Source organism: Micromesistius poutassou (genome assembly GCF_964030765.1).
Source record: "Micromesistius poutassou genome assembly, chromosome: 17".
NCBI classification, from domain to species: Eukaryota; Metazoa; Chordata; class Actinopteri; order Gadiformes; family Gadidae; genus Micromesistius; species Micromesistius poutassou.
The window spans coordinates 15,594,866-15,607,622 of NC_140287.1; the positions used below are offsets into that span (position 1 = coordinate 15,594,866).

Genomic DNA, 12,757 nt, shown 5'->3' on the forward strand with positions numbered 1-12,757 from the left:
CCTTCTGCTGTTTTGACCTTAAATGTTAGTGAGCTAGTGATGAGATTGCACCCTGGATGAACAGAGAAATGAAATGACTAGTCAGACTCAAGTGTTTGTGTTGCATTTATTTGGCAATAGATTTCTTCCAAACTGATGAACTAAAATTAGTTTGGCCAAAGTAACAGACTGAAACAGACTTAATTCAAGTGCCTCGTAAGTGTCCTGTAGAAAATTAACCGTGTCTGAGCCTGAAGTTAAATAAAATGCAAGCTAAAGTTAAAATAACTAAGGATCTAGTTACAGATGCTGTAGGTTATATTTGAGTGCTATAATTTGAGGGTAATTTGGTAGAAATGTAAATAGCAAACAGTCAGCTTTTGGAATGAACTGTGAGAATAATGAGTTTCAAGTTTACTGTGTCTGTATGAGACAATTGATTGGTCATTTTTCCAAATCAGGTGCATTTTCTTGGGGGAATATAAAAACAACAACTTTACAACTCCCGAATAAAACCTACAGCAGCTTTTAAGATGACGTGCAAAGTTTAAATCCTAGGTGATTGCTATGGGCGGTATCTCACATTTTCTTCACGGCTCTGGCCGTCTCTTCGATGGCCTCTCTGGGCTCATTGGGAGGAGGGATCTTCAGGTCGGTAGGCTCCACCCCCCACACCTCTCTGGCGTAATCGCTGATGGTTCTGTCGCTGGAGAATTTGCCAGACGCTGCGATGTTCTTTATTACCATCTTGGTCCATTCCTTTGGTTTCTATAACGCAAGATGTATATATTTAAAAAACGTTGGTAATAAAATGGATTTATTTTCTCTAGCTCAAGTATTATTACCTTTTTACAATGCTTTTTTGTTTAAAGTGGTTTCTTGTTTTTGTTCCAGTACTCACTATTATTTCAGTCAACCTACCTGGTAAAGTTTGCTGACTTTTTCCTGAGCCTTCACATAATCGTCAAAGTCGGCAAATACTTTGAAACTGTTGAGGAACAGTGAGAACATTGAAGGTTAAACTCAAGGTCAAGGTTAAAGGTCAACGAGAATTACATACGGAGACACTACAAAAAACACTCCAGAGACACAAGCTGTTCATTTCATCTATTCAAATATAAATAAGTCAGATGTATACGTCACATCAGTGGTTCTCAAATGGGGAACGCGTACTTTCGAGTACCCCTTTTTTTTAATGTTTACACTGCCACATACATTATTTATGTTAATTGTATTCGTATTATGTTTTTTCTCACAAAAAACGTATTTTGCTGGTGATGTGGGTACTCAACTGAAAACTTGAATTTACTGAATTTACTAGAGGGGGTAAACTAGTAGACAAAGGTTAGAGAACCCCTGCTCTACATGAGCCCACGTACCGGTCGTATTTGAAGAGCATGTCGGTCACGTCCTTGAACAGGTCCGGGTTCTTGGGGTTGAAGAAGCCGCTGGTGATCTGGTCCATGACACGCCGCAGCTCCGGGTTCCGCTTGTAGTACACCATGGCGTCGTAGCTGAGGGGAGAACCGAGAGAACCGCCTCAGTTTTCAGGACGTCTCCCAGCTGAGAGGAACTGGGTTCGATCCCCGATGTCCGCAGCCACATTCCAGTACCTCACTGAAAGGTCGCTTGGGATTCAAGGGTCTGCGAAATGACTGTACTGGGAAATGGCCAATAAAGTTTAATTCAAGTCTGGTCCTCCCCCCACTCTCTCCCGCTCATCCTTACTCAATCTAACACCCCTTCTCTCTCTCCCTCTCAATCTAACACCCCTTCTCTCTCTCCCTCTCACTCTATCATCCCTTGCTCTCCCTCTCCTCCCACCCTTGCACTCTCCCTCTCACCCTTGCGCTCTCTCTCTCCCTCTCCCTCCCTCCCTCCCTCTCTCCCTCTCCCTCTCACCCCTTCAGTTCGAGCGCGGCAACGTCCTCCACCCTCATGCCGAAGATGAAGAGGTTCTCCTCCCCGGCCTCCTCGGCCATCTCCACGTTGGCCCCGTCCATGGTGCCGATGGTCAGCGCGCCGTTCAGCATGAACTTCATGTTCCCCGTCCCGGACGCCTCCGTCCCCGCCGTGGAGATCTGCTCCGACAGGTCCGTGGCCGGGATCACTGGGGGAGGGGGGGGGGGGGGGGGGGGGGAGACGGGGGAGGGAGGGGGGGAGAAGGGGGAGAGGAGAGACCGTGGTGATAGAGGGGGGGGGCGATGTTAGGGCGGCATGTGGCTCAGGAGGTAGAGCTGGGTTGACTGGTAACCTGAAGGTTGCTAGTTTGATCCCCGGCTCCTCCTAGTTGAGAGTCGAGGTGTCCCTGAGCAAGGCACCTCACCCGGCCTAACTGCTCCCGACAAGCTGGCTGTCGCCTTGCATGGTTGACTGATGCCGTTGGTGTGTGAATGAGTGAGTGAATGGGTGAATTAATGGGTGAATGTTAGGCACCATTAAGATGGTAAATGCACCATTAAGATGTATACTTCATTAACTATTAACAATTAAGTAAGGCGTCAACTCCCTATAATGTGTACATTCATCAGTGCCGTACCTTTCTCTGCCAGTGACACCCGGTAGTTCTCCAGGTAGATGACCTTGAGCTTACTGCCCACCACGGGGTCATTGTTGACCACGTCGCCCACCGCCGTGATCAGCTTAATGATCATCTTCGCCATGTGGTACCCCGGTGCCGCCTGCAGGGGGAGACAGAGGACCACATAGAAGATGAAGCGTAAAGTCGTGTTGGATTGTACGGAAGGGGAGGGTGTGGTCAGATGTCGGTTCTAGGTTCTGCTCACCTTGCCTCCGATGATCATGGTCCGTGGAACGAACGGAGCTGTCGGGTTCTTTTTGATGCCTTCAAAAGAGACAATAAATACATATTCAATACCTTGGAACAGACAGAGTCAACCAATTTATAACTTAGACACCGCTAAACACAAACGAAATGCCATTCAGGAATACATTTTTAACTCTGGGATGAATGAAAATACATTTGGGAATTTTCAACATATCTGGGAATGTTCCCTCGGGCCTGAATGTGGACTATCCGGTAATGTCGCGGTAATGTCATGGTAATTTCATGGTAATGTCTCGGTAATGTCCCGGTAGTGTTGCGGTAATGTCACGGTAATGTCACGGTGATGTTCCGGTAGTGTCGTGGTAATGTTACGGTAATGTCACGGTAATGTCCCGGTCATGCATGTGTGTGTGGGGCCGGCCTGCGTACGGTTGTACATGGCGATGATGTGCAGGCAGTTGAGCAGCTGGCGCTTGTACTCGTGGATCCTCTTGACGTGCACGTCGAACATGGAGGCCGGGTTGATCTGCACGCGGTACTCCCTCTCCAGGTACTGGGCGAACTTCTCCTTGTTGTCCTGCGGGGGGGGGGGGGGGGGGGCGCGTTGGGACACGAGGGGTGAGTGGTGTGCAGGAACCACAAAGGGATTCACTGCTTCGTACTGTCAAACCGGTTCTAACCTGTTCCTGTTTTTAGTGGGTCCTAGTGGGTCCTATCACGTATTAATACTATCACAGGTTTGTCTCCACAGTACAGAGGTTAGGGTGTTGGACTCCCAGGTGAAGGGTTCTGAGTTTGATTCCCCCGGCATTCGAAGCCTAACCTGTGGGCTATCCTTCATGGAGATGCCCCAACGGTGCCTAACCCCTCCCTGCTCATTAATGTCATCTTAAAGTCACTGTAATTTGCTTTCAACTGAGCATCTGCTAATAGTATGTCTAGATTCAGCTGTCTTGGTTGATTGTCTGGCTGCCATTTCCATCTTAACGTGATGTAACGTTACCTTAATATGTATTGCTTTCATCGTAAGAGAACCGTTTAATAAGAACCAGTGCTATAAGTAGTTACGGTACTGGATGCTGTATCGGTATATACTCGATATCGGCCGATACATCTCTAGTCTGAATGCCTGATGTCGCATCTCCTGGGGAGGTGAGACGTGACCCTGTTTTGAAAGTGGTGAAGTAGTGGCGGTTTCTGCTGCGGTGGTTCTGCCCCCACCTGCTTGACTTTGGACACGTCCCTGATGAAGGCCTCGTTGTCCACCAGCAGCTTCAGCTTCTGCAGCTGGCTGAGGTCCTTGACGTAGTCCTCCCCGATCACCTGCAGCAGGACACACACACGGCGGCATGAGTGTGACACCTCACCCTAACTGCTCCTGACCAGCTGGCTGTCGCCTTGCATGGCTGACACCGCCGTCGGTGTGTGAATGTGTGTGTGTGTGTGAATGTTAGGCAGCTCTAGAGGGATGTCCGACCTCTGCTATGAGCTCAGCCAGCCCAGGGTTACAGAGGAGGAGCCAGCGTCTCGGAGTGATCCCATTGGTCTTGTTCTGGAACTTGTCCGGCTCCAATTCGCTGAAATCACGGAACCTACGGAACATGAGATAGTTAAATAATGAAATACTGAAATATCCATATAGTTATACAACACTAACATATAAATCAATAATATCTTTTTTGTTTCTCATATTTCATTTTATTGTGTTCCGCGTATGATCTGCGTATGTAACGTATATGTAACGCATATGGTCCGTGTATTTTCCGCATATGTTCCGCCTGTGTTCCGTGTATGTTCGACTATGTTCCGCCTATGTTCTGTGTATGTTCGACTATGTTCCGCCTATGTTCCGTGTATGTTCGACTATGTTCTGCCTATGTTCCGTGTATGTTCGTGTATGTTCCGCCTATGTTCCGCGTATGTTACATGTATGTTCCGCGTATGATCCGCACATGTTCCGCGCATGTCACGCATGTACTTTCCCTTTCCCTGTTCCGTATCTGTTCAACGTATGTTCCCTGCATGTCCCCCCCCCCCCCCATGTGCGCGCGGTCCTCTCACACGCTGGTCTTGATGATGTCGGAGTGGATCTGCGCCACCCCGTTGACGGCGTGGGAGCCCAGGATGCAGAGGTGGGCCATGTTCACCCGCTTGCCCCCGTCCTCCTCGATCAGGGACATCCGCCGCAGCCGGTCCATGTCCTCTGGGAACAGGGACACCATGCTCTGGAGACCGGGAGGGAGGGAGGGAGAGGGGGGGAGAGGGGGGGAGAGAGAGAGAAAGAGCGAGAGACCATGTAAAGCATGTATGGTAGAGAGAGAGAGACACAGAGAGAGAGAGACCATGTAAAGCATGTATGATAGAGAGAGAGACACAGAGAGAGAGACAGACCATGTAAAGCATGTATGGTAGAGAGAGAGAGACAGAGAGAGAGAGAGAGAGACCATGTAAAGCATTTATGTTTTCACAATGTATTTTCATTGTAGTGTAGGATGACTTGATTTAGCCAAGTTTATATATTGGGGGAGGCAAATGTTAAGATTTCTTTTCTTTCAAATAAATTCACATTGCCTTTTTAATGAAACATTTTGTTTTATATTCGAGCCACAATAGAAGAACTGTTTCTGTGTCCACAACTTCCTCTTGGTAAATCAACAATCCTTCCCTTTTTCCCCCCACGTAACTTGACTTAAAAACAAGTCTACTTGTTCTTGTGTTAGGTGTGTGCGATAGACAGAGACAAATCAAGAGAGAGCGGTAGAGAGAGAGAGAGGTAGAGAGAGAGAGCGGTAGAGAGAGCGAGACAGAGACAGAGAGAGCTAAGCGTGGGTGCTGCGTACATCCAGGTGGCTCTGGTTGATCTGGTAGATGATCTGCAGGTGTCGGGGCAGCAGCTTCTCCAGCAGCTCCACCGGCCAGCGCTCCAGCGCCTCGGGCAGCACCGTGTGGTTGGTGTAGGCGAAGGTGCGCTTGGTCAGGTCCCAGGCCTGCCTGGGGGGGAGGGGCTTGTGAGTTGGTACCGTCGCAGCTCATGATACCTGTACCATCGTCACTCATGAAGATACCTGTACCATCACAGCTCATGATACCTGTACCCATCGTAACTCATGATGATACCTGTACCATCGCAGCTCATGATACCTGTACCATCGTCACTCATGATACCTGTACCATAGCAACTCATGATACCTGTACCATCGTCACTCATGAAGATACCTGTACCATCACAGCTCATGATACCTGTACCATCGTCACTCATGATGATACCTGTACCATCGCAGCTCATGATACCTGTACCATCGTCACTCACGATACCTGTACCATCGTCACTCATGATGATACCTGTACCATCGCAGCTCATACCTGTACCATCGTAACTCATGATGATACCTGTACCATCGCAGCTCATGATACCTGTACCATCGTCACTCATGATACCTGTACCATAGCAACTCATGATACCTGTACCATCGTCACTCAGGAAGATACCTGTACCATCACAGCTCATGATACCTGTACCATCGTCACTCATGATGATACCTGTACCATCGCAGCTCATGATACCTGTACCATCGTCACTCACGATACCTGTACCATCGTCACTCATGATGATACCTGTACCATCGCAGCTCATACCTGTACCATCGTAACTCATGATGATACCTGTACCATCGTAACTCATGATACGTAGAGACTGATTCTTTAGTTAGTTTGTTAGAAAGTCTTTAGAGATGTTGAATCTATGATCTTTTAACAAAATGTAGGAATTCTTTAAATGTTTGGGATGGGTAGTAAATAATGCACCGTATCCCAGTCCAGCTTCTCAATGTCCACAAAGATCCTCATGAGCTCTGGGATGGCCATGGCTGGGTGGGTGTCGTTCAGCTGAATGGCCACCTGAAAGAAACACGAGAACATGGCATAATGTGTAATCATTAATCACAATAATACCTGTCGTCTTCAAATCCAACATCCTGAAAGCCAGATAACCCAACGACAACCCCTCTAGACCCGGGCGAACGGTTTGGGAACCGCCCCAACCATGTCGGGACGGCCACCTTAATCGTGCTTCAAATTAATTAAATTATTTTTAAGAGAAATGGAAGCTAAGCTGACCTCAGCTTGCTTCCGTTCTTGTCGGAACTAAAAGTAAAAATATCAAGTATTGATTTGCCATCGGAACCCAAACCCAGGTTGCAGCACTTTATCTTTTCCTTAACAACACCCAGGCCTGGTCCCCACATCCCATAATAGTGGGACCCCGGTGGGGATACCTTCTCTGGGAAGCCCTGGAAGGAGGTCCGGGCGCCGGCGCCCTTCTTGGTGGTCTTGAAGCGGCGGATGATGTCCTGCAGGGTGGCGGCCACCACAAAGTACTCCTGCTTCAGACGCAGCTCCTTACCCTCAAAGAACTGGAGGCGTGGAGGAGGAGAGAGGAGTGAAGCAGGGAGGAGAGAGGAGCAGGGAGGAGAGGAGCCGAGAGGAGAGGAGCAGGGAGGAGAGAGGAGCAGAGAGGGGAGAGGAGCAGGGAGGAGGGAGGAGAGAGGAGCAGGGAGGAGGCAGGAGTTAGACAATTGATAAAAAACTAAATAAGTCATGAGCTGAATAAAGCTGTTGTGTCCTAGTAGAAAGGTCAGAAGATAACAGAAAAGGCAGAACCCTTAGGGAGGGCTGTTCTGTCACGGCCTGCTAGCAGCTAGCAGCTAACAGCTAGCCACCAATAGACAGTTAGCAAGTCAACCGACAATTATCCGCTGTGTACAAATTAGCCATAATTACGGAAACAACCGTTGTTAATGTAAGGGGGGAGAGAGTGGCGGTTCATGGACTCTGTCCACAGAGAACAAAGTCAACGTTGCAACAAACTCATGACCCTACATTACAGAGAGGTCTGCTTTGTAACTTTGCATAACACAACAACAACAACACAATAACCCTGAAGCAACTTCCCTTGATGCCTTGCTCAACGGCGTTACTCATGAACAGTTTCCTGTGAAGTTGGCGTTAATGTTTATGCAACAACACACAACGACACACACACACACACATACACACACACACACGCACACAGCACCTACGTTGTCATTGGGGTACAAAACCCGGGAGATGTTCTCGGCCAGGTTCCGGTCCAGAACCGCTTCGATGTAATCTCCGACGTTAACTAAAACATAGGGATACATTCGGCTTGACTTTTGTTCAATTTACGATTTAAATACATTTATACATGGACGCTGTTTTGGTCGTGCATTGATGCCCGCTGTGGCCAATCAGTGGTTGAGTAATTTAACTATTTAGTGGATGCTTTCATCCAAAGTGACTCATGGTGGTTCAGATGTCATTACGGAGCAGGTAGGGGTCAGGGGGCATCTTGCTCAAGGAGGCCTACAGGTAGACTACAGTCATCTGGATTCAAACCCAGAACCTTTGGACTGGGAATCAAAACATCTTAACAACTAGACTACCCTGACCCCCCGCCACATATAATTGATAAAAGAAGCCACAAAATATACATTTAAATATTATAATATAAACCTCAAATCTGCAAATCAGACTTAATTAAATAACCTTATTAATTTGATTGAATCGTCCAGCAGCACTAACTGAGCTGAGGTCTCATCTTTCTAAATGGATGTTTTCCATTGTCTGGGGTGAACCTGGGCGTGTGATGGATGGTAACACGTGTGGGGTGAGAGAGCAGGGAGCGTACAGTCTTTCAGGTTGAAGTCGTTGGGCGCCTTGGCCGACCACAGCCTCATGGTGTTCACCGTGTTGTTCATGAAGCCCGGGATGGGCGTGTCGTAGGGCATGGCCAGGACCACCTGCAGGGAGACCACAGGTCAATACACCTGAGATAGGTACAGTACACCTGAGACTTATTACACCTGATTACACCTGGGACAGGTACATTACACCTGAGACTGGTAGATTACACCTGGGACAGGTACAGTACACCCGAGACAGGTACAGTACACCTGAGACTGGTAGATTACACCTGGGACAGGTACAGTATACCTGAGACAGGTACATTACACCTGAGACAGGTACAGTATACCTGAGACAAGTACACTACACCTGAGACAGGTACAGTACACCTGAGACAGGTCAATACAACTGAGACAGGTACAGTACACCCGAGACAGGTACAATCCACCTGAGACAGGTACAGTACACCCGAGACAGGTACAATCCACCTGAGACAGGTACAGTACACCTGAGACAGGTACAGTATACCTGAGACAAGTACATTACACCTGAGACAGGTACAGTACACCTGAGACAAGTACAGTATACCTGAGACAAGTACAGTATACCTGAGACAGGTACAATCCACCTGAGACAGGTACAGTATACCTGAGACGGGTACATTACAGGTACAATCCACCTGAGACAGGTACTTTACAGCTGAGACAGGTACATTACACACACCTGACACAGGTGCAATCCACCTGAGATAGGTATACCTGATTAACAAAAAGACAGACAGACAGACAGCTACCTGAGTATCCACCCATTTGGATCCTTCCTTGGACTCCTCCACCCGCCCATAGAAGTGAACAGGAAGCATGTATTCCGGGCGGGCCTTCTCCCAAGGGTTCCCGTACCTCAGCCAATCATCTGCCTCCTCCACCTGTTGCCGTGCATAGTACAGTCAAATGGAAATAATCACCCAATTAAGAATTACACAGTAGAGAAGCAGTGGGCCGGGCAAATCATAATCAATATTCTCTCCAATCCTTTTGAGAGATTCCCCCGGACAGTTTTCCAGCCACATGAGCAAGTGTTCAGCCAGCTTCATGCCAGGCAACGGACCACAGGCCTTTTCAGTTTCTCTTCTCTTTGAGTTGAGCTCTCACAGATGCTGAGTCAACAGGCGCCCGGCGTTGTGCAACAGTCCACCAGGCCCTGACCAGGGGGTCAGACCCCAGCACCGCTGTACGCCCCGGGGATCGTCGATCAAGGGATCAACGCTCCTCGCAGGATGTTTGACTGCTCTCGTTTGGATCTGACTTCAAGTTCACTAGTGGAACCTGCTGTTATCTGACCATGAGCCTTGTGTCTCCCCAGGGTGCACCTGTTGCACCTGTTGCACCCTGGGGGAGACACGAGGCTCACGGCGCCCCGGATGGCACGCACAAGACGGTCGATACCGCTGACACGCATGACACCCATGACACCCATGTGCGCCGTGATCGCGGTTCAGTGTGCAGCAGTGCATGTTTACCCTGTGCGTTTACACCGCAAACACTCGCCAGAGAAGGCAGGAGGCCCCGGCCGTTGTTTTTCCCAATGTCTCAGCTCCGAGTATAACTAGGAGACAGATTTGGGGATTTGATCTTTCCGAGCCCTTCGATGAAACAGCGCAGATTGAGGCTGCAGACGGATCGCTCCCAGCTCAGCTGAACTGGGGCACCAGTCCCCACTGGCATGGTCCGTCTGCCGGGTTAATGTTTGAACTGGTTGGCAGTGAGCCAACTTGGCGGTGGCACTTCTACGCACTACATGGCCATCCTTGACCCCCTCTCCTGCCCGCACGGAGCTCTGCGCCGGCTTCACAGAGCTCAGATAAACGAGGACCTTTGACCTCTCACAGCGGAGGGAAAGGCTGGTCAACGTTGGGAAAAGTTTATCCACATGAACTTCACTCGTTGTTTTTGGGAAGGTTGAAGTACGGGAAAAGGCGGGGATTGTCTTTTGATTCTGACTGTATGCATTTATTGATCCAAGGGGAAATGTTACAATCGTTCAGTTCAAGATAAACTGAAGTAAAAAATATGAGTAAAATTGTACGGTAAGGAAGTAGAAATGTGCATAATTAAAAAAAAACATGCTAGAACTTTCCACATGGGCCCAACGTTTGGGGTGCTAAACCCAAGGCTTGGGTTGTGTTGTGTACCTGCCAGCCGTCCCTGATCTTCTGGTTGAAGATGCCGTACTCGTAGCGGATTCCATAGCCGTAGGCAGCCAGGCCCAGCGTTGCCATGGAGTCCAGGAAACACGCTTTACGGCCGACCAACCGAAATCAGAACCAGGGAAAAGAACCAAACACAGAAGTACATTGTTGGCCTTACAGCATATTGCCTTACACAAGGTGTTAGTCAACATTATGAGGTTTAATCATGATGGAATACACTTTCTGTTGCGGAACAGCTGAAATGGCTTCCAGCAGAATGCAGTTGAATGAGTCTGGAGCAACAGACTGCAGGAGTGTGTGTTCAGCCTGGATGTTATCATGCAGGAGGAGTGTGGTCATGTTGGGTTGCAACAATACAGTTGATCAGCGACCAATAATTACTTTGATCGCTCAATTACGTTGTACTATGGACCTTGAAAGTGTGTGCGTTTGTGCGTGTGTGTGTGCGTGTGCGTGTGCGTGTGTGTACCTGCCAGTCTTCCAAGCCCTCCGTTCCCCAGGCCTGCATCCTCTTCCATCTCCTCCAGATCTTCCATATCCAGACCCAGCTACACACACACACACACACACACACACACACACACACACACACACACACACACACACACACACACACCAACAACTAATAAATACTGATTTCAATTAATTAATCACAAAGAAAAGTTAAAATGATCAACTACCTGTTGAAACAATATTATATATAAACAATATATATAAACATTATTATTCATAATCCCCTAAAAGGCGTCCGATAGACCCCCAGTTGCAGAGGTCTGTTTGGGGTCAGCGTGGTGTCTCCTGGTACCTGGTAGATGGCCTCATCGCAGGCATTCTGCAGGCCCAGGTTGATCATGGTGTTCTGCAAGGTTCTGCCCATGTAGAACTCTAGGGACAGGTAATACACACGCTACACACACACACACACACACACACACACACACACACACACACACACACACACACACACACACACACACACACACACACACACACACACACACACACACACACCAGTTAACCTGACATCATTTTAGTAATCCCAGATGGAAACTACAGACCCATTTCTAACTTTATATGAAATTTAAGAAAAACACTCGCAGGCTGTCCCACTAAGCCCACACGTGACCTTAGCAGAGCGCTCATTTCATTATTTGATTTGGTGTGATTGACTGCAGTGTGCGTGTTCTATATCAAATAAAAATTAATAGGAGGTATTAGAGGTACATATGGCCTACATGTCAGCCTACATAGAAAGGAGAACAATTTATTAACGCACCCGCGTTACCTCTGCCTTTAACATATTGTTTTGGGATACATGTTTATATTTTGGAATACATTTGTTCATAAAAAGGTAACAAAAAAAAACAACGATAGTTTTAGGCCAACTCACTGACAGCTCTAGTGTGTGTGTGTGTGTGTGTGTGTGTGTGTGTGTGTGTGTGTGTGTGTGTGTGTGTGTGTGTTTTCACACAGCCCATGCCTACCTTGGGGTCTACCTCATAGTAGTGCTGCTGGGTTCGAATCCATCTCCCCACCAGGTGGTCTCGTACGGTGTGGGCGAGAGCGAAGTAGTAATCTCGCGGGTTCGCGATATTTCGGTCTTTCACCAACGTGAAGTGCAGATGACGATTAAAACCCTTCTTGATTTCGGCAACATTTTCCACTCCCACTATGCCTCGGATACTGATCTGCTTTCTCTTCTCCTGGTCTGTCAGAGGCGTCGCCATGGTCAGAAATGTAACTTTGAGCGGTCAACTGGCAGAGGAGTGACTGGTCGCCACTGGTTTTGATGGAGACGCGTTTCCTCCTGTGCGTTTGATTGGTAGGCGAAAGGGGAGGTGTGTCTCTGTGCGGCTGCGAGTGCTTGTGCGCGCGCGTGTGTGTGTGTGTGTGTGTGTGTCTTTGTGCGTGTGCGTGCGTGTGTGTGTCTGTGTGTGTTGTTGGCCAACCTCAGGCCAATATTGCAAAGGACAGGAAATCCATTTATATTTAAAGTTCCACAGCTCTATGTCGACACCAATTTATTGAATTTTCAGACATACAGGAAAAAACACACAAGCTTATATTACACTTGAAAT

At 48.2% G+C, this 12,757-nt stretch overlaps 1 protein-coding gene across 1 annotated transcript; it reads right to left on the reverse strand.

Moving 5' to 3' along the window:
* Positions 1 to 90: 90 nt before the first annotated feature.
* On the reverse strand, positions 91 to 12,448 carry pygl (phosphorylase, glycogen, liver). The gene is made up of 20 exons (XM_084482257.1): positions 12,164 to 12,448; positions 11,485 to 11,586; positions 11,149 to 11,227; positions 10,662 to 10,765; positions 9,264 to 9,395; positions 8,475 to 8,586; positions 7,846 to 7,928; positions 7,042 to 7,179; positions 6,572 to 6,664; positions 5,608 to 5,754; positions 4,829 to 4,992; positions 4,245 to 4,359; positions 3,989 to 4,090; positions 3,197 to 3,344; positions 2,766 to 2,824; positions 2,519 to 2,660; positions 1,882 to 2,089; positions 1,359 to 1,493; positions 901 to 967; positions 91 to 747 (listed from the first exon to the last, which is right to left on the reverse strand). The coding sequence occupies exons 1-20, from the start codon at positions 12,404 to 12,406 to the stop codon at positions 559 to 561; spliced, it is 2,562 nt and encodes an 853-aa protein (XP_084338383.1). The 5' UTR covers positions 12,407 to 12,448; the 3' UTR covers positions 91 to 558.
* Positions 12,449 to 12,757: the final 309 nt, after the last annotated feature.